The 23,243-nt window shown below is 35.0% G+C and overlaps 1 protein-coding gene across 1 annotated transcript in view; it reads right to left on the bottom strand.

Annotated features, from left to right (window-relative positions):
- Nucleotides 1-1,129: 1,129 nt before the first annotated feature.
- The window catches only part of lrrc4ca (leucine rich repeat containing 4C, genome duplicate a), a 47,262-nt gene continuing 25,148 nt past the window's right edge, over nt 1,130-23,243 (bottom strand). Inside the window, exons 2-3 of the mRNA XM_046860314.1 lie at nt 13,263-13,335; nt 1,130-3,389 (exon numbers count right to left, since the gene is read on the bottom strand). Coding sequence (XP_046716270.1) covers nt 1,393-3,336 — 1,944 coding nt within the window. The 5' untranslated portion in view covers nt 3,337-3,389; nt 13,263-13,335 and the 3' untranslated portion in view covers nt 1,130-1,392. The remainder of the gene's footprint in view (nt 3,390-13,262; nt 13,336-23,243) is intronic.

The raw sequence follows: 23,243 nt of genomic DNA, 5'->3' as shown, positions 1-23,243 counted from the left end.
GTGTCAGTTTCCATAATCTATAAAAAGCTTTAGATCTGAAGGACACTAGCACTATAACTTTATCACTAACTGCTGCCTTATTTATTTAACCATAAGGCTATGATTGGCACCCAGAGTCAATCTTGTACCATGATGTTATTTAAAATGTAAATGGTGTCATTTATGAGACAGATGCAAACCTAACATCTGACTGAAGCCTCTGCTATACGTATACTGTTCCATGGTCTTGTGTCACGAGCCAAACTGTTTTTGACACACACTCATGAATTACCTACTTGAGGCAAAGGAAAAAAAGTTTTTTTTTACTGGAATTTGACCTTTAATTTGTAAGGAAGTCTGGATCAGCAACACAATAAACAAATAAAACTGGCAATGTTTATATGAGTGGGGCAAATGATTATATAAGTAATTGGCATGACGATCTCTGTGTGATAAAGTTTGTGGGCATTGCAATCATTCTTTTTTGTTTGGAAAAAGAAAATAATTTGGATGATACAGGAGAACTTTACCAAGTTTTACACATTCGAGCATCAGCATTCCCTTTGAATTGATAATTGTATTAACCACATAGGATTCTGTTCAATATTATGCCTAAATTTCCCCCCTTCCAATAAAACTGTAATGCATAAAGTTCACAGACAAGTCACCTCTTTTGAAATAATGGCACATTTGCCACCAAACCAGAGATGGAAAAGCCAAACACACAACTGATTTAATTAAAACCGGAGCAAAACTGTATGTTCTGACAATTATATGATCAGCTCTAATCAAGCACTAAATTCATTAGAATTAGCAGCTGGTCATTGAGATGCTTGGCATGGGACAGTAGTCTCTAAAATGGCATGCAGCTAATTTTAAAAGAGGTCAGTGATTAATAAAATAAATACATTAATAAACCCAGAAGAACCAAGAAGAAAATTTCATAATTAGGTGGGAATAACTTATCAACACATAGTATGAAGCGAAAGATTGTAAGGATTTACATATGGTTTTAAAATCTTTTTTAGTAAACCAACCATTCTTATCAGAACCAAAAATAAAACATGGAGTAATGATTGCTGGAAAAATAATCGCAGAATGCATTTTTTTTTTTCTTGAAATAACCACAATAGATTTTTTTTTTCATAAATAAATAACTTCTGTTAGGTAAAGACACTTTGAAACAATTAACATACCCTAGCGCCAAAAGTCACTGAATTACCTTCATCATTCGCTTATTTGCTGCACATGGACTTCCATGTCATCAGTACCTAGAGCCATTTTCTTTAGATTGAAAATGTCAGATATTTCTCTTTTAGTTTTCATAGGTCCTGTTTTTTTTTGTTGTTTTTTTTTTTTCCTTTTTATTTTTTTTCCTTTTTTCTTTTTTTTTTACCATTGTGAAAAAAGAGTTCAAATCTGGGTTTCTTGTACATTGTCTTTTGAGCTGGCTCGAATAAGCAAAGGTTCGTGTGCAGAGGTGTGTATAGAGTTGATGGTGGATGCATGATTGTATGCTGTCTTGTAAGTATTGTAGTGGTTAAGATGCTCATGCTCAAGAGGTGGCAGATTCAAATGACCCTCCATAGTTGGTCCAGCAGCCATGCAGTCCTCATCCACATTGATGATCTCAATGGTTCGTGTTGGTGCGTGGTGATTCTGCTGGTGATGCTGTTTACGCATTTTGTAGAAAATAATTAACATAACTGCGGCCATTAGTGTGATGGCCACAAAGCAGCCAATTATTATTTTAGTTGTCTTCATCACCTCATCTAGGGTGTTGAGGGAGCCCTCTCCCACTGCTGTGACTGGAATGGTGTATGTTTTTTCTGTGGCCTTGGTGGAGACTTGTGTTCGGGTTGTTGTGGTTGTGGTTGATGAAGGTGCAGAAGATGTCTCCCACACTCCAGAAGAAGGAGTTGGACCCACTTTCTGGTGTACTATGGTGTGCCCTTCATCATTCGATGGCTCAATCGTCTCTACTGTCACTGTGGTAAAATAGCTGAAACTGCTGTTCTCTGTTGAGGATACATTTAGTGTAGCAGAGGCAGTGGTGTTGCCTGCTGAGTTACTAACCATACACGTGTATGTCCCTGTGTCCTGCATTGTGACATTTGTAAAGTTTAATGTCCCATCATTCAGCACAGAAATGCGCACTTTGTATGCTCCATGTGTCATGATAGACCCATTGGGGGTAATCCAACTGACTGATGTCAGTGAACTTGCCCTGCATTTTAGTTCTGCTGCCATGCCCTCTGTCACGTTCAAATCAGCAGGTGGCTCCACAATGACAGGAGCATAACAGTGGAAATAGTTTTGATCCAATTCACCAATATACCGTCCCTTGTGGCTCGCAGGGGTACTGCAGCGAGCACAACAGCTGGTATTGGCTGGTACTACTTCCTTTAGCCACCAGCTAAGCCAAAGAATGTCACAGTCACAATTCCATGGGTTGTGGTGCAAGTGAACCCTCTCCAAATGGTGCAGTGGTGTAAAGAGGTCATGAGGGAGCAGAGTAAGGTTATTATGAGCCAAATTAAGTTCTACAAGTGACTGAAGATCATCAAAAGCATTCCTTTCAATTGTCTGGATCTGAGCATGCATCATCCACAGTTTCTGCAAGTGGACTAGGCCTTTGAAAGAACCTGGACGTATAACTGAAAGCTGATTTCCTGACATTTCCAGTTCATCTAAGCGTACCAGAGGTGTGAGATTAGGAATTTCCTTCAGATTACACATGCCAAGGTTAAGGTAACGCAGGTTGCTTAGGCCTTCAAAAGCACCTTCTGATATATATGAGAGCCTTTTCAGCTCACCCAAATCCAGCCTTCTCAGTGAGGGCACCCGGTTAAAGGCATAGGATGGTATGCTCTCAATGGGATTATTCCGCAGCCATAACTCTTTTAACTTTGACAGATACTCAAATGCTCCATTAGGTATAGTAGTCAGTCTGTTATCAAAGAGTTCCAGTGTGTTTAAACTGGCCAACCCATTAAAGGCTCCAATTTCAATGCTACGGATATGGTTCTTGCTGAGCTGCAGGATTTCTAAGTGCCGTAAGTGTTTGAAGCTGTCTACCTTGATCACCTGGATTAAATTTTCTTGTAGGTTTAGGTACCTGGTGTTTGTAGAGATACCATCTGGTACATCTCTCAGACCACGACGCGTACAGATGACCTTACTGAACTGATTACTGCAAGAGCAGACGGATGGACAAGTCTGGGCTCTCACCAAGCCAGCAACCACTAGCAATTGCAAGGCCAACAACAATATAAACAATGGGTCGGACAAGGCCCGATTCCACCTAGGACCTCTCATCGTCTGCTGCTGTGGGAAGTAGGTCATCTTGTTCAACATTCATAATTCGTAGGATAGCTGTCCACTCTTTGGGGTGTGTTGTAATTGGAAAGCTGCAAGACAAGGAAAAAAAAGGAAGAAAGAAAGTTAGCTCATGAGCAAGACAATTTGACATTAAGACATATTGATCAGACACAGAATATTCCTAACCATGTAAAGCGCAAGACAAAGACATTCAAATCCTTTTGGACTTTCACAATGGGTGGCCTTAGCAGAGTGTTGTTTAAAGAGATTCCTGATCCATTGAAGTATTTCCCCATCATATTTGAATAAAGCTAAACCTCAATAATGAGACCTGTTTTCTTGTTTCTCGTATCTCCTGGCAGGGGGATACAGGCAAACATGGCAACTAGTGGTGCTTAATTTATTTTTCCAGACTCAGGGGGTCATAAATAACTGTGGGACTTGCCATGTAGCAGTCCTTCAATCAACCCAACATATCTGGAGAGTTCTCATTACATCACTCAGAAATGCTCAGAGGCATGGATGTGACTAGACTGGGAATAGAAAACAGCAGTGCAGGAAAATGTGGGGCAGTCTTTGACTAAGACTGAGTGAAGTTGGAAATCCTGCTACTCTGGGAATACTGCTAATCTAACTCCACTGGCTGTGTGTTTATGTATGTGTAAGTGTCAGTTCAGAATGTAAGATGCAATTTATTTTACTTCCCAGTGCAGTTCAGTGAGGCATTGAATGTGTCTGTGTGTAATACATCACATTGTCAATCCATATTTAGTTCCTGTTTATATATATATTTATGTGTGTTCTATTACTCTCTTGACTAGTTCTTTTTCTGAGCAGGCCTGGTTGCATGGTTTGTGTTTAAAACTGTATACACTAAACCACAATACACTATCACATTTGTTCTCTAAAATGAGTATTCAGTCACTGCCAAAGGGCATTGCCATAAGCGAAAGGCTCTTTTTTGCCAGTAGAAGGCCATTCTGTTTCTCTGTAATTGCATGGTTACCGTGATTATTAATTCTGCTAGCCTGAGGGCCGAAAGACATGTGTTTCAGCACATAGAGAGCATAACAGGGCAGGCAGGGAATGCAAAATACTTAGGCCTCACTGCATAGTATCAGAACTAATTGAAATGCAATACTGCATAGCACTGGATATAAGAGAAATGCATTAGATTCTTCATTCATTAACAAATACAAGAAAACTTCCCAAACAAATGATGATGATGATGATGATTATTATGCATTTACGATACAAGACAAAATTAACCTAGGCAACACGGTCTACTGGCAGACTCTAAGGGCAAGCAAATGTTCCACATTTCTGTAACAGAAATCTTTGTCATGCTTTAAATGTCAATTCTGTTTAAAGGAATGACATTAACTCAGTCTAATCCCTAGTTGTCCTCAGACATCAGCTGTGCAATTCACAGGGTGCAGAAACAGTGATTTAGCACTGTACAGCCAGATGTCAGCAGGGCCACAGATGCCAATTACCTTGATGATTCAGGCAAAAATAGCACCAATGGCGCATTCCAGATTGAGGAAATGGCTCTGGTTGTAGCTCTCTTTGTTGAGTACAACATTTAGTTCATAAAAATATGGGATTCAGGTTTCTGCTGTGGGCTCACAGGTGCTAAAGGCCTGTTAGGTGGAAAAAAGCTGCAGTTTGAGCTTTGCACTGTAGACTTCAGCTTGCACCACAGACTGCTAATGCAAAATTCATGAATTTACTATAGACAGCCCCTATAAACCATAACAGGCCAGCCTTTGGCTTTATTGATTGGGAATGGGCTGGTAGCAGGGGCAGAAATATAGAGGCTCTTAGAACAGAATAAATAGGAGAGGGACGTTGGGTGCACTAGGCCAACTGCTGCAGCAGCAAAAGCCAGAAGATGTACTGCTGGTAAGCAGAGATGGCAAAAGTACACACATCCTTCACTAAAGTAGAAGTACAGATACACATGTTTTAAAAGGCTCTGGTAAAAGTTGAAGTACTAACTACACCTTTTTACTTAAGTTAAAGTAAAGAAGTTTGGGCTCTTACAAGTAAAAAGTAGCCATTACTAGTAACTGTTTTAGTGTCACACTGGTAACTGGACTTCACATCATAATAATATATTAATATACAAGAATTTCTAATTTTGTTATCTAATGAATGCAGAGGTGGGAAGTAACAAAATAAAACTACCTTTTTTACTGTACTTAAATAGATTTATGGTATCAATACTTTACTTCAGTATTTTTACACAAATATCTGTACTTTCTACATTACTTAGGTTTTAATCTATTTGGTAAAATGTAAAAAAAAAAATTCTCACTGTGCGGCATTTTAATTTTGCAGCTTTTTTAATCTACCACTGGTGTATCATTTCCTGGTCTCACACACAACAGACGTAAACTTGTTTACGAAGCTAACAATGAGTAAGACAAAAGGACACAAGAAGTATGGGGTTAACGTGGATGAGACAGAAGGAGTCACATATGTAAACATGACTAAGAACAGAGACATTCCTGATCACCTGGTCATCATCATCTTTTCTCTGTTTGTGTTCTATATGGGGGATGTTTAGCCTGGATACATTCATTAGGTAACACATTTTGAAATGTATTTTTTATTAATATATTCATTAGGGCTGTCAAAACTAACACGTTAGTAACACGTTAACGCAAATTAATTTTAACTGCACAAATTTAATGCAGCGTGCATTTCTGTTCGACCAGTTTTATTAAAAATATAAATAAATAAATATAAAATAGCCAAAATTAAATCTTTCAACGCACAACACGTTTATTCACGACATCCTTTCTGTACTCGTATATAAAAGAATCAATAAACTCAAACTAAAATTATTTTTAATTAGTAAACCTTAGATTTACTGATGCGCCAAATCTCAAATCAGCACCAAAATCAGCCATGATGCACATAATTTACCACCTGTGGTCGACAATCCTGCAAGCACATTTTGTGGCCTTTTTCTTTCCTCATAACGGCAAAACAAACTTAAATTACTCTGTCTTTTTAAGATAGTACAGATAAGAGCCATATATCATTCAAATCTGTAAAGGGTCTACTTTTATTTAAATACACTCATAATAACAACAAATGCTGTGCTTTTGTAAAATAAAGGAAACAGACAGGGGGCGCTCTCTGCCATCTCTGTCATCTCTTTTCACATACACATAATTTAAACCTGAATCTCAGTGAATACTTGCCTCACAGACATAATAAATATATGAATCGAAAGCTCAGAATGTCTACGTTTAAATAAGCAAATTCACAACGAAAACAAATAGGTAATCCGAATGCAAGTTAGAAGAGGTACAGTTTCTCCGGAATCACTTCATTAACCGTCCGTGTTTAAAGGTAGCAAAGGTTTCATTTGGTGTCCTGATGATTTATGTATTTTTAAAACACTGTAATTACTTATAAACATTTACAAGGATATTTTGTCTTTATGCTCTAGGTTAAGTATGGTTTTACTAATAATAAACATAAATTTGCATAAATCATTTATATTTGTCTAGGCCCATGCTGGTTAGACTATTAAAAAACCTAAAACATATTAATTAAAGGTACATTTAGTACAGCAAAAAAATGTGCGATTCAGTTGTGATTAACTGTGAGTTAACTCTTTGTCTATTGGTGCAAGACTAATTAAAAAAAAAAAAAAAAAACATATTAAAGAATGTAAACGTAGAACTAATTTTCAAGCAGAGAGAGGAGCCTGTCAGCCAGATATGTCTATATGTTTCAGTGAACTGATAATTTTGGCAAACATAGAAACCAAATGAAGCTATTTTTGGCCAAACTCTCTGTGGTAGTGGCAGGTGTAGGCAGGCCAGCAGGTCTGAAACAAAACCAACTCCCACTGACAGAGATCCTGGATGATGGATATGTCTCTGTCTGGCTTCTGTCTAATCTCACAAAGGAAAAAAGGGCTATCTGATTCTACTCTAAGCGAATAATCATATATGAAAGCTTTATTCTCTTCCTTTGACCCACAAATGCCCCTTCCCTCTTCCAGTGTCTTGTGTGAGAGTAAAATAAATGTTAAAAGCAGAAAAAAAAGGTTGTAGAGCTGACACTCATAGGGTCTAAAAGGTTCTATGAAGGAAATGTGAAATTAGATGCAAGTGTAACAGGTCTGTGAAATTCTGGCTTTTCACAAAACGAAAACTAAGATTACAAGAACAAAATGGCAAAGATGGTATTAAGGAGGCATTAGCATGGGCTAAAGCACAGCCAGTCTGGTTATAAATGAATTTTCTATTTGTTTTTCTTGCAGTTTCTTAAATCAAGACACAAGATGGTGAAAATTGCACAAGCAGTACAAACTGTAGCATATGTTAAGGAATGGATTAGTAAAGCTCTTTAAGATGTACAGTGTTATTTATCTGTATTTTGGTAAAAAAAAAAAAGATGATTAAACATTAATTGTTTATCTCATTTCATAGATATGTTTATCTATTAGTGATATACTCATCATACCTGTAAAAAAACAAAATAAAATAAAATAAAAAAATGAGTTTGTCATTGTATGGAGACGTTAAATTAAATGGGCTTTTATTTCCTAATGTTCAAAATTGTGAAAATATAAAACAAAGAAAATAAAATATTCACAATTATTTATATTAAAAATGCTACTGCTAACACTAACATCATTTAATAAAAAACTCTATTATGTAAGTGATATTAATATGCAAGCATTAGCACTATTACTACTGTAACAAGTTGCCATCTGTTGTCTTTATCTACTGCAATTCTTTGGTCAAGCCTTCAAATTTTCAGTTCCGCAGCATGTGGGATATTTAAATTTGGGTATCTGTAAATGCTTAATTACAGAAACTGCAAATTATTGAGCAAACTGTATCCGTCTATGGCCCAGATGCTCAGAAACAGGGAATTACACAAACTTTTGCCTCCTAGTCTCCTTGGAGACATTCCTTCAATTGGCATGGCTTTACTTCCTGTTCTCAGTCACCATGCCAACACCCTATAAAGAAACATGCATTCATGACCAAGACAAATTTGCACAGAAATAACTTTTACGCTAACCTTCTCAGAAAAGTTTGTTCACATGACGTGTATCTACACATTCTTAGTGCATATTCTAAAGTCTACAAATGTCTTTAAAATTGTAAGCAAAAAATGCAACAGAAAATCAGACAAAACAGAAGCAAAATTAAAAACACAACACCAAATTTGGTAATGCAAAAGCATCACAAAAATAACTACAAATTTGGAAGCATAAAACTAAGACACAAACCAGAGCATTAAATTGTATTGGAAATTGCTGGTCCTTAGTGAGCATCGCATACTTGTTAATGTTCTACAGCACATGTTAGTCTGGTAGATAGGGATCAAGCAGGAGTATGTCTTACAGAAAAAGCATGAGCCATTTAGTTATACAAATAGTTATATATCTGCATTCACAAAATATTAATTTCTATAAGCTGACACCATAATACACAGCATGGCTTAAGTTGTATTAATACTTATATATAATATATACATATGTATATATAATATATACATATATATATATATACGACCATACAGAAACACTTAAAGAGATTCAATTCGTTCAGAAGAAAGTTTAATTTCTTATTATAATGACACAAGTAGTGTCACACTTAGAGGCCACCATGAATATGTTCCTCTTAAAGGATGATTCTCTTCCCCATGACACAATAGAGTGAGAATGAGAAAAACAGAGACAGAAATCAACACCACAGGCATTTAGTAGTTTGCAATAATTGAACCTAATCAGGGGATTTTTCTGGTTGGGAATGCTATGATGTTATACACAGATAAATTGCTATACTACCTATGCACATGACTAACCATGAATTCTCTTGGTATAAGAAAAAAAAAAAACAACAACTAAGAAAGCAAGAAACAGGGAAGCAAAGCTAGGTAAATGCAATGTTATTAGTGTCAGAATGTCTAGGTAATGAGGAAAGGAGAACATACTCAAGAGGATAGAGAAATAAATGCAATGAATATTGTATATGGGTTTGCCTTATTTAATACACTAAAAATGCTACTTCAATAACAGTTTCTCCCCTGAGTTTAAGAATAATAAAATGTTTCTAGAAGCTGTATTGTGAGTCCTAAACATTTAGAGAGAGAGAGAGAGAGAGAGAGAGAGAGAGAGAGAGAGAGAGAGATTTTAAAATAATTGGATTTCCTTCAAAGCTTAATCAGCTAAATTTTATATTCTAATATTGATGCATGTGAATTATGCACTGTTGTTGTTATTGTTTATTTAAATGTTGCATGCTATACTCTATGGTGTCTAGTAAAATAGTCATGTGCAACAAATTAATTTAGTCTAATATCTGGCAATTATTCCCTTTGTTGTTTTAAAACACAAGAATCAAACATCAATCTGAGGAACTAAAGATATGAACAAATGTGGCAAACATTAATTTAAAATAGTAGATTTATTTAAATGATTTTTTTCCCACCATGATATTTAACCTAATGTAACCCATTATGCTAATTAATATATATCTTTTTCTGTTCATTATTAAATTAATGATCATTTAAGGACACAGACAGAAGGTAATATCTTGCTATTTGAAAGATAACTTCGCCATAAAAGTTCATATTTTAGTCATAATTGGGCAGTTTGTCTGCAAGGAAGTCCATTCACTTTTGGATCAGCTTAAATTGCTTCTGGGGACAACCACCCTAGAAAGGAATAACAAAAGAGGGGGACAGGGGGGCTGGAGGTAGCAGCCTGTCTGTAGACTACAGATTTTTTAAATAAATTAAGCATAGTCATTTGTATTGGGCAATTCAGACATTGTCATTGCATTTAGAGTTGATTTTGCATATATAGTACAAAGATACTCACCCAAGGTTAGCTATACAAAAATTATTTACCATGCTTTGGTTCATTCTCTCTCTCTCTCTCTCTCTCTCTCTCTCTCTCTCTCTCTCTCTCTCGCTCTGTGTCTCTTTCTCTTTCTGTGTGTCTCTCGCTCCCTCTCTCTGATGCAGTAGTGCATAGTATTATTGTTGGTGCAGGCACAGCATAACTGCTAGCTGGCTTGATTTATGTGTGTTATTACACACATAAGCAGGAGCATGCCTGACATACAGACATGTTATCGATCAGACCTGACCTGTAAAGGGGATAAGTGGGTGTGCTGAGGAGATGACTATCGGTCTAGATCAATCTCTTTACAAATTTACTTTTGTGGTCCATGATCCAGGAGCTTTATTAAACACCATATCTTGGGTGATTGCATGCAAACATTAAATCTGCACATAAATCAGTAAGTATGTGCATATGTATGTTTTTGATAGTGCAGCCAGTACTCTTATTTATCTGGGCCTAAATAAGTGTCAGGAAAATTGTTGATTCAGTGGTTAAAATTTTTGGACTTCTATTTGGAAGGTTGTGAGTTAAAATCCCAGCACAACCAAGCTGCCACTGCAGGGTCCTTAAAGATACCTCTTAAACTCGCTCAGTTGTAAGTTGCTTTGGATACGGGTATCAAAGATAAACACTTTTAAAGCACTGTAGAATTTTATTTTTCGACCTCTTTACCTCTTTTTGACATATTTACCTCTCAAATTATGGAGAGATTTGTCTTCTTTAAAAAAATTACTTGCATTGATGTTTGAGGGCATATGTTTTTATGCACAGCTCTCATAAGGTATATCCACAGCTTCTAAATTGGGTTTTGGTGTGGACTTGTTTTTTTCTTGCCTTGTTTTGTTGTTTTAGATTTCATTTGCATGCACCTTTATGGCAATTGGCAGATGCCCTTATTTAGAGCACCTTACATTTATCTCATTCATACAGCTGAGCAGCTGTGGGCTTAAGGGCCTTTCTCGGGAGCCCACAAATGGCAGCTTGATGGGGCTGGGATTTTAACTCACAACTTTAGATTCAAAGTCTTATGCCCTCAACCACCATTATTGACAGTTCATAATAGCTGTCTTATGTCACTGTGTTGTGTTTTTTTTTTTTTTTTTTACAATCATTACCTTGGTCTCATCAGTTGAAAAGTTATTGTTCATGATTTGTTGTGATTTGTGCAGTTGCAATTTTGCAAACCTACGTTGTGCTTCTTTTTGGAAAGAATAGACCTTTTCACAGTAACCTTACCATGAAAGCCATTCTATTAAGTCTTGTTCTAATGGTGGTGTCATGAACACAAAACTATATTATGCTTAAAGAGTCCTGTGAGTAACACAATATCAGTCTTGAGTTTTTAAATTAAATATTATATTATAATTAAATATTCTGACCTTAGAGTGATTTTCTGGGACAAACTCTGAGAAGATTGGGAACTCTACTGAAAGCTCTCCATTTCTAAACAATCCTTCTTTCTATAGAATGGTGACTGTCATACAGTATATGTGAACATAGCCTAATAATTATTATTTCTTTTCAGAGGCCATGGATATAGTAATTTGTTTTGTACATGATGTAGACACCTGTCTGTGTGCTCAAAACAAAACAAAACACCAAACTGCTTTTATAGAGGAAGTCACACTTCTCAATGTCTCATCTTGTGCTTACTATAAAATTTAAGTATTTTTCACACATAATTTCTGAACCAGTGTCATTTTTGGGAAACTTGACTACATAATGTTTTGTGTTTGTGTGTATGTTTCTGTCATCTGAGGTTTTGCACTTGTTAAAAAAAATTGCTAATAACAATCTAATAACAATAATAACATAGTATTGATAGAAGGTGCATTTTCTTTTATATATATATATATATATATATATATATATATATATATATACAACTGATATTATGCAATAAAGCAGGTGAAGTTTTTATTAACAGCAGCAGCATGAAATAGCCAGCATAATTGTGCTTTCACCTGATTACCGAATGGGTGCTCTCTTTTTGCACCATATTTGTTGAATTAATAACAGATAATTTGGCTTCAGGTGCAGTTACACTTTATGGTCTCCTCACTAAACCCAGCACATAGGTGTCATGTGTTCAGTGTGCCAGATTTGCATCTTACTAATTTTGCTAGTAAGAGTGTCAGAAGGTGTCATTTTATGCTTTTATAATCTAAGATCCGTCTTTTGGACAAAAACATACATTCTTTTAGAAATGTAATTGCTACTTAGAAAATATGATTATTATAGTGGACTGATACCAGAAACAGCATATTATCTGACTTCATCATTTGAAACATTTTTAATCTCAGTGAATTTCTTTAACATATAAACAATAGAAGTAAATGAAATGTATGGCAGTAAGGACTGTTGCATCTGCATGCGTTTCGTTTGACAGGATTCGTTTGACAGGTTTTTTTTGTATTAATGATTAGCTATTTCCTAAGGGAAAGCATTGAATACCATACACTGCTAACAACTTTTGTTCTATATTTTTAGTGCAATGTATTGTACAGCTCTCTTATCAAATATTTTGGGTTTATGTTTTAGTAGATGGCCAATCTATTTTTTTTTTTACTTTTACAGCATTACAAAAATTAAAAGGTAAAATAAATGTATATATATATATATATATATATATATATATATATATATATATATATACACACACACACACAATATAATATACAAGATTCTTAGGCTTCATCCTAAAATTTATGTAATTGTGTCTTCTAATTCATGGATGCAGCTCTGCACAATTTAGACAGATAGATATGCTATTATAAGGGTTTCTGATTCTTCAGCAAATAAGAAATCTGCCAATCATTTACGCAGTAAAAGAAGTATGTCTGGAAATCAGTCAATCTAAAAATAGTTATTCAAATACTAACTAAAAAGATGAAAACTGAAGGCAAACCCTGGTGCTAACTGTGAGCTATTACCCACTGAATGTGACAAAGATTCCTGATCCCAGGTAAAGTAGGCTCCTCATTATCACTCACACAATAGAAAAAAAGGTTCAGTCTGACATTTAGATGAGTGAAATGGACTCCTCACCATCTCTGTCCTCTTCACTCACCTGCCAAATTATCCACAGTGCCAGCAGTCTCTGGACATCTTCGCACTCACTCAGTTTCATCTGGTGGCTCACCCTGCAAAAAAAAGCACAACAGTAAAAATTATTTCTATTAATATTGTGAAGAATATTATATAAAAATGAAAACAAATTTGGTATTTATTTACTATTCCAATGCTTTTTGTTGCATGGAATCACATGAGAGTTAGACTGCAAATGCTTTGTATAAAGTCAATGAGTTACAAACCCCCAGCAAACTTTTACAACACAGTCCTAGCAAAGTTGACAAAATCAAAATATTTTATTAATTAATATTATACATTTCATATATATTTATATATAATTAATTATATATACTAATTATATATATATATATATATATATATATATATATATATATATATATATATATACACTCACAAATTTTTTTTGGCAGCCTCAGTATATTTTTACCTAGCTCATGATGTCAGAATTCAGAACAGTTTTTAAAAAGAGATGGTGATCTTAAATTTGAAGAAAGGCATCTAAAGTAAGAGGTCAAAAACGTTAAAATGCTGTATTAGGAAATGAAAAGTATTATATGTCTCAAAATTGAATCGTTTATACATATAAAAATATATATAATTTTCCCCAAAAGGAATAAACTGTGTGACTGTAGTCACTGCCTATATTTGGACAAATAGAGTAATTTATCAATTGATAAAAAAAATTCATATTTTCCTCTTTTTTTGTTTATCCACTTCTTAAATAACAGGGCTTTTTTATTTTTACATGAAACCCGCTAAGATAATATCTACCAACAACCAAATGCTTTTTTTGTTTAAACAAAAAAGGTGCAAAGGTGAGACATCATTCCCCAGGAACAGTGAGACTGTTTCTTTCCTTGTTCCTTGAGGATATTGCATGCTAGTCATTAAACCACAAGGGAAAAGAAAAATTGTATTACTTCTGTGTAAATAGCCTTCCAATATAGAGCCTGTTGAAGGCTACAGAGTTGTTTGTGCTTTTAGGTGAGTGTATACACATTATTGTGTGTATCTGTAAAAATTTTAAATAAAACAAGCTATTATTTGCATTTTAGAAACCTGGCACAGACTCCAATTCCAAAACAGTAACCATTCTTTATAACTTTTCATAGTCCCTACTGATAAAAATGTAAGCATAATTTCTTTTCATGGAGGGGGAATGTATGTCAGCTATGATTAGCACTGTGAGACATGCATATGCAAACATTCATATGTTGTTAGTGGTGATGTTAGTTCCACTCCAGCAAAAAATACACTAAGGTATGACCTAATCTACCATATTGATGGGCTATCATATTTATGATGTACCAATTCACTAACACATTTCTCATTTATAGATTTTATGTTTATTAATAGTAGATTAACTAATCAAGACATTAACAAAAAGACATTAACAATAAATGTGTTTAAGTCTTCTAGTGGGTAAATGTGCAATATTTAACCTATGGCTATGTTTATTTGTTCTATTCATGGCAGATACAAAGCTTAAACGAAACAAAAGAAGATACAGTTACCTTAGTAAACTGTCACTTTTGTAAATGCATAACAAATGTAAATTAGTTAGTTAGTTTGTCTACTTTTTGAGGCTTTTTTCTTTTTCAAAATGTCTTTTGGGGTATTTTGACAGCAATTTCTAGCTGTCTGTATCTAGATTTCTTTACCTGAGAAAAACTTGCATCAACCTGCCTGTTTTGGACATTAAAACGACTTCGCTACTAAATTTATGTAGAAGTACTACTGGATTTGTAAGCAAAAGTCACAGCAAAAAGAAAACAGTTTTGGTAAACAAAGTCGGCACTCTCGACTTTGTCCAGCAAGTGTTTTTTTGTCATGCTTTAACATCTGCCCAAAGTTGAAACTGTATATGGCCGCACAATATACATTGTTTTCTCCACAGTACATTTAGATTTCATCCTAGGCATTGTGCTTGCTCTCATGCACTGTAAGGTGAGTTCTGCATGAATTTAAAGTTATAAATAAGTGCTTGATTTAGAACTTTATCATTCACAAAGCGACTCCTTTGAGTTCCTCAATTATACCTGTATACCTTACAAACCATCAATGCAGAACAGAAAATTGATTTTTTTGCAGGGTTTTTTTTTTTACTTGCAGAGTTGAATCTGTTGAATGTCTGTTCATGTTGATTATGGGAAAAGCAGTGAACTGGATGAGTTCTTCTCCAATTTAAAAGCTGTGTTTAATCAATCCACATTTACAAGTGAGAAGACAGCTGTGCTGCATCTTGAAGTATCATGAATCTAAAAGAATCATTGGTCTGGCACACTGATTAAAGTTATCTTTAATCCAATTTGTAAAAGTTATCAAGAAGGGTTATTCCTGCCACATCTGTGAGGTGTTAGCTAAAAGTTAGCCAGCAATTTGCCTTTTCATAGTCCCTGTCCTGTCCACCCCATTATTACTGCATTCTGTTTATAGTTATAAATAAACATAAAAAATAAACAAAAATGTTTACACTTGAACCAAATACTTTGGGACAACTATATGAACTGCATCCTTATTTAGCTGGTTCGGATAAGGGAGAAAAGCAAATAGAAAAAAAAAAAATATATATAGGCATTTCAAGTTATTTTCTGTTACAGAGAATATACAGCTATGCCATCTGAACAATCCATTGCTCCACCAATCTAAAACTTTCATTAATGAGGTTCCTCTTGACTATCAAGGTTTACCTTCATTGCTTTTCCCAATCACTAACTACTTTTCTCTTGTTGGAATACAGCTACAAACTACTAAGTGGAAAGACTAACACATGCTTTCTCTAAGCTGGTCCCCATATCGTATTTGAATTTCTTTTTTATATAGCATTATAGCATTATGTGATTGACTGGTTTCATTCTAGCCGACATAGATTGACTTCAAGTAATGACCTTTTGGACTTTCTGGTTATCGGATAATCAGAATTTAAACAAACTCTATTGTTGGAAGCATGGTGGGCAGGTTTGAAATGATATTAAGATTATTATTAAAAACAATTTCCTGAAATAAAATTTAAAAAAAAATGTATCTGTTTTATCAAAAATTTTTGTCCTTCCTGGATTATGCCATTAACATGTATGGGGTACAATTAGAGTACGGTGGTGGCGCAATCCAAACAGACAACACAAAACAAAATAAAAAACAACATTGATCCCTGGGGTGTAAAACTTGTAGAGACAATTAATAAGAGATTATGCTCAACTATCCCAATCCCACAAATGTATTTACTATAGAAATTCAACTAGTGTTACTGATTGGCCAGACATATTTAGATTTTTCAGAACATAATCTCCTAGAAAAAAAAAAATACTAGTGGGAGACTGATAATTGCTAGCCAACAAGCTAGCCCACAGGAATATAAAAACTGGTGGAATAGATCAACCAAACCCATGCTGCCATCTAGAAGGACATAGAGTCTGAGACAGTTCTTTTGTCCATGTTGCCCAGGAAGAATGGCCCAGTTTTTCTGTGATTCAAGTTTTTGAAGTGGGCTCATACATTCCTAGCCACAGGCACTGCTTATGCTACAGGCATTGCTTACACTCATTCTCAAAATGTTATTTAAGACATATACACACATGTACAATTATCTTCCATTTGTACCTAAATTACAGTCCCAGCCCCTCAGCTAGTAAGCCAGTCATTCATATTAATGTATAGACCGTAATGGTTGCACCGTTATGTTGGAAGTTTGGCTTGTTTCTCAGACAGATCCTTCTATTGTGTTGGTATACAACAGCATGGTGCATTGATATGTCACAGTTTAAGTCTGACCTTAGAAGTTCATAAATTCTAATGACATTTGTTTTACCTTTTCTAGTTTCATAATATTCTGTAATTGAGCGCACACTGATGAGTTCTGCCAAGGCAATATGAATATAACCAATGTCATAATTGTAAGGGGAATGTAAAATCTTACCCTGTTGACCTTAAGCATAATGCTGATTGTGACTGCTGATGTTACAGGAGTGCAGTAAACACCCAAGAAGTCTGCAAGACCCATCAAGAAAAGGAAGATAAGAACTTCTGTGACTCGGTCAAAGGAAGAAAAGTAGCTGACAGAATTAGCTGACAGCCCTGTGAAAAGTAGAGAATGCACACCTTTACTGCCTTGAAATGTTTACTAGAGGTGCCGGCATTTACCCTCCAAGTGTACTGTATGTACCAATATTATCCCAGGGACTGATTGATAGTTTGTCAGTAAAAATACAGATAAGGACATTATAAGTGGTGAATCATTTCTAACATTTACACAAATAGTACCATACTGGAACCTGGACTTGGTACTAAGCAGTTGGTGCTTGAGCAAATTCACTTAAAACCAAGGAACAAACAGGGCAAGCCTCGAGTCCTCAGGTGCAAAGTAAAATAGCTAAAATTCACCCCACTGCCTGTTTTTACACTGTGTAATGGGTCCTCACTGTGTAATAAACTTAACAAACTGTAGCCATGCTCCTTAAAAACAAGAACACATTATCGTGGAAACCTCTTTTCTGTGGAGATAACCGCTTATTTACTTGATTATTATCAATATCCTTACAATTAAAAGGAAAAAAATTATCAAAGTGGTGGAATCTGTAGAAATGTCAATAAAAATTGGTGTAAAAGTTGTACACCTCAATAATAGTGCTCTAAATGCTTTGCTCCTTGATATATCTTTGATAGTGCTGTTGATAGTGCTTAACCAACTAAATACTACATGTACCTGAATTGAAAATGCCTGACACTACCCATGCCACTAATAAACTCAATGTATACAGGCCAAGTACCACACTTTATGACCACAAGAAGAACTGCCTGAGCCTCGAAGCCACAACAGCAAACAAGTAAGCTAGACCAGATGTTCTATTTGTGGTAGTGCAATGAAGCATTCTACTTACCAATTATGTGAAGTGATGCTGAGGTGATTAAATGCCTTGCTAACGTGTCCATTGTACTTTGGAATACCACAATCACTGTTCCTGTTCCTATGAAGGTATGAGCTAACATGCTTTGTGTCCTTAGAGAAGATGATTTAAATCACGTATGAGTTAGTGTCCATTATTAGGTCCATTACAGTTTGCCTTCAAGTTTTATTTAACTGATATTTAAAGTTTGAAAAACCTGACCGTAAATTACATTTAGCTCTTCATATTCACCCAAAAGCATCTGACTATATACACAGCACCAAATATTAACATGATTCCATATCTCTGGATGCTTTGAAATCTTAGGAAGTAATTTTAATCAATGTGCTTTACCAAGTTGCCAAAAACACTATGATCAATGTGTTATATTTGAAAAACAAAAAATGTATATATATGGAATTGTTATTTTTCTGTATTCTACATTAGATCATAACACTATTACAGATGGCCATCATATAGCCTAGTCTACAAATGGGAAGAAAGAAGTGATGTGAGGAACTATAACTGAATCTAGCATCATTCTTCCTCAGGGCAGCTTTGAATGCATCAATAAGGATATGCTTCTGAACTCATTCAAAAACTGGACAAAATATCCTCATACATTACCTTCTGTGCAATTCCCACTAAGCATATTGCCATACTTTATAACAACCAAGCCATGGATAACTACAAAACTAGGTCAATTTAAACAAGCAATGCATTTTATAGCATTTAAAATTAATAAGAGAACAGAAAAATGTCAAACCAATTATCAAGAAAGCAAAATTAATTGAAAACAAATTGGCAGTTACAGGGGTTTAAATAGAATTAATCTGTATGGCAGCTGTTGGTTAACTGTATTAGCAAGCATGTTTAAAGGCTGATTGCATACTTGATAGTGCTGTCATTAACTAGCAGAAACTTTTATGTACATGCTTTCAAATACCTGACCTAATACCTTCTGTACAATTGTATTCCTACAACTTTGTGGTACCAGTATGGGAAGGAACCCCATGTGACTGTAAGAGTCAGGTGTCCCAGTATTTTTGCCTATATAGACTATACATAAATGACAGTCAGAACACAAACCTTCAGTCTGATACCATCAATATTTCATTTTTCTTAGAAGTGGAGTCTGTATATATGTATTTATTGTTTGGTATTATACTGTACTATATCTAGTGTTTGTTTGTCAAGTTACACTGGACCATTGTTGGCCCCCAATTATTTGGCCTTATGGAACTTTAAGGGGAAAGTATTTATTTAGACTGACCGGAAATTTGTGTCATCTGAGGTACACAATAAAAGCGACATCTAAAAATATGATAGCCGTATTTATCAGTTTACAGGAAATAGCATATCAAAATGGAATCTATCTATGTGTTGTAAGAAATCATTTAGCAATAGCATGTGCCTATGATGGTGAGAGTCATTAGTAATAAAGCCAGACCTTTCTTTCTGCACATGAGAAAGGAAGAGTAATGGATGAAAATCACCCATAGACACACTAGGGTAATTACTGCAAATGTCAAATTTCACATCAACAATCTGAAAATACATATTCTACTGACTGTGGTGTACTGCAATTGTGAAGCTGTTTTAGCTGTAATCTACTACAATTGGTTTTGTGAAGTGCAGGTGCAGTATCAAATGTACACAATTTCCTGTACACTAAAGCCCCCGCTTACACCACACACATTTTTCTTCTTCTCATCGAATTGTACTGATTCAGAACCCCTGCAATTTTCATTCAATTCTGATCTGAACTGTAAGAACAGTCTGAATCAAATGGGCTGAAATGCTCATTGCTGGGTAATCAATCACCCACAGTTAATTTCTTAACAAAATGAAACAAGGACAAGGTAATGTAAAGGGTAATATTAATATCTTTACTGGCTGGCACAGAAGCAATATAACATCAGTAAAACAATTCAAATTGGCATGACTTAATGATAAATACATCGATGCCTGCAAAAGGCTTCATATTGAAGACAGCTGGCAGACAATGTAATGAGCCATCATACACATAAAGAAGGTAAGAGGAAGAGAAACAAAGAAAATTATACAAAGGGAGAAGGAATTTATTTAAAACCCATCTAAGAGAATAGAGAAAATTAGGTATATGACCAACAAATTATGCATAACAATTTCATAGAAATGTCAAATGACATACAATACATGTAGACCATAGTATCGGGACACCTGATTTCTCCAGATATATAGTACGTGGTTCTTTCCCAAACTGTTGATGCAAAGTTGGAGGAACACGATAGTATTGAATGTGTTTCTATGTGTAGCATTACATTTTCCCTTCACTTAAACTTGAAGATGAAAACCTGTCCTAGCATAACAGTGCCCTTGTGCATAAAGTGAGCTTCATTAAGATATGGTTTACATGGGTTGAAGTGGAAGATCTTGAGTAGCCTGCTATAAAGCTTTGACCTCAACTCTATTGAACACTCTTGGGATGAATTTGAATGTGCTTACATTAGTACCTGACTTTGCTAATGCCTTTGTGGCTGAATGAGCACAATTCTCCACAACCACACTCAGAAATCCAGCGGAACATCTTCTTAGAAGAATTTAAGTTATTATAACATTAAGAATTGAATAAAAAATGGAATGGGATGTTCAAAAAAGCACATATGAATTTTATGGTCAGGTTTTTTACAAACCTTTGTCCATATAATGTATATTTCTGTGAATATAAATGCCTCTATATGCATGCTATTACACTTACATTTAAAAAATTTAATTTTGCTTTGCAAATTAACTTAATCTATTCTTTAAATGCAATTAAAGTGCAGCTCAATTATCACCACTATGTTGAAAAGGTTACTGTTTAAAGGTTTGTACAGAGTATGAGGCTTTGTTATTTTAACCGATAATAATTCACCTAAACTGATTAACAGCATAATTTTATGATTTTATAAATAAATAAATGGATTATAGCTTTTTGATTCTTTGAGGACAAGGGGAAGCTTATTAAATCTTTAAATGTAACTTAGCTTTAATGTAGATTTTACTAGGGGAAAAAAAAGGCCAAAATATTTCCTTTATATTATCATTATATAGTTGCATTAATATTCATGTCTTTCCAATAACTTAGCACCATAAGAAGGATTTGGCGTAATTTATCACTTACTCACAATAAAAATAAGATATCCAGCTGCATTTTTTATTTAAGATTTCTTAAACTCTGCACTGACCAATGATTGTAGATATGAGTGGTCAACATGGCATCACTGATTCTTACTCTTCATAGAAAATAGTAGTAAAACATAGGCTGCTCTTGGAAACTTTTTTGTAATTTATTTGACACATTTCTGCATAGTTTGTGGGATACTACACATTTTGCATTCTATTTCATTTAAAGACATTACAAGAACAACATTTAAAAAAAAAAAAAGGTTTTCAAGAAACTTTGCCCTGCTACAGCTTAGGTACTACATGGTAATGCCACAATTCATATGTAACTGTCACCTTAAAAAAAAAAAGAAAAGACCCTACATCATTTCAAATGCAAATGTGTGGCAGACACAGTTTAAAAGGTATTTACCCAGCTGCCACTCCAAATCTCCTGCTCTGTGCTTAAAGATGTTGCTTCACTTTGTCCGTTATAGTGAAGCTTTATCTTATCCCCATACTAAAGCCTTCTTCAGTGTGTAAGCCTGTTTTCTCGCATGCTTGCATCACATTTCTCTCTGCTCCAAATTCATATTGTCATGTTTTATAGAGCAAAATGACAAGAGTATGCTGTGAGAGAGTAGAGGAACAAAACAGCAGGGGTGAAGGAATAGGATTCCTAGTATGAGCATAAATAAGTGCTGTCATTGGGTTTCCTAAGCGGATTTTAAATAAAAGCAGTACATTTATAACCGTTATCTTGAGACATGATGCAACTCTCAGCATGCTGATTTGGTGCACATGAGGAAAATACACTATATAATATTGAGTAAGCAAAAGAGATTAGAATTCTGGTATTAAGAATGTTAAAAGTCATATAATAGAAATAGAATTGATTATATATTTTGTTAATTATGGTGTTAATGTTAAACTACCTTCAGTGCCTGATCATTTCATTCATTCATTCATTCATTCATTCATTCATTTGTTCTACATTATATATATATATATATATATATATATATATATATATATATATATATATATATATATATATATATATATATAAAACTTTTGTTCTTTTATATACTTTTTTATAACTTTTGTTCCCAGTTATTTTGGCTTTATGTTGAGGTATTAAAAAAAATTATTAAATAATTATATGCTCGCGACTTTCATTCCGACCGGCGACTCTCATTCAGATCGGCTCGTGAGCAACCGCGAGCTGCTCAAAACGCTAGTTTTAACATTTCTAATCAAGGTTTATCTCTATTATCTATATCATTAAAATTGTCTAAAAAATGCTTTAAAACTATGTTTATTATGTATGGAGTGAAATAGTGTTATTTACTCATTTAAATCGATTTCGTATAGTGTTCTTTGGGTTTTTACTGGGTTTGAAGGGGCGTATCAAAAGGTCGTGAAAATTCGGAACTCGCGACCGGTCTTGGTCCCTAACCCTCGCGAGCTCCGAGGTTTCACTGTATATATATACAGTGGAACCCGGTTATGTCGATGTCCTAGGGGGTCGCCAAAAAGCATAGAGATAACCGATGATCGAGATAAACGAAAATCAAAACGTGCTTGAAATTTCTTTATGTACATGATGTGTGTTAATAAATGAGAATGTGCATGCACGTGTTTTTGAAGGGTTTCTTTACACAACAGCGTTGCCGTGATTTGTTTGATGAAGGCATGCTATAAAAATACATACAGTACATGTTTATCTGTCGGGAATCCACTTGCCACGCCCTCTTCGGTCGTTGTTATCGCTCATGTGTATCCCGGTACGTGCCTTCCCACCGGCACTCTCTCAATACAACACCTGTAGCAGCTGTAAGCCTTGATTTTTCTGCCACTTCCACGAGTTCTTCTGCGGCTGCACCGAGATAACCGACGTTAAATGGCAAATTTTTCCCCCCTTGTGCTCGAGATATCAGGGTTCGGCG

This window comes from Silurus meridionalis, chromosome 10 (assembly GCF_014805685.1).
Source record: "Silurus meridionalis isolate SWU-2019-XX chromosome 10, ASM1480568v1, whole genome shotgun sequence".
Taxonomy (NCBI): Eukaryota; Metazoa; Chordata; class Actinopteri; order Siluriformes; family Siluridae; genus Silurus; species Silurus meridionalis.
The sequence above is the reverse complement of the archived record's forward strand: the minus strand, read 5'-3'. Positions and strand labels throughout refer to the sequence as shown.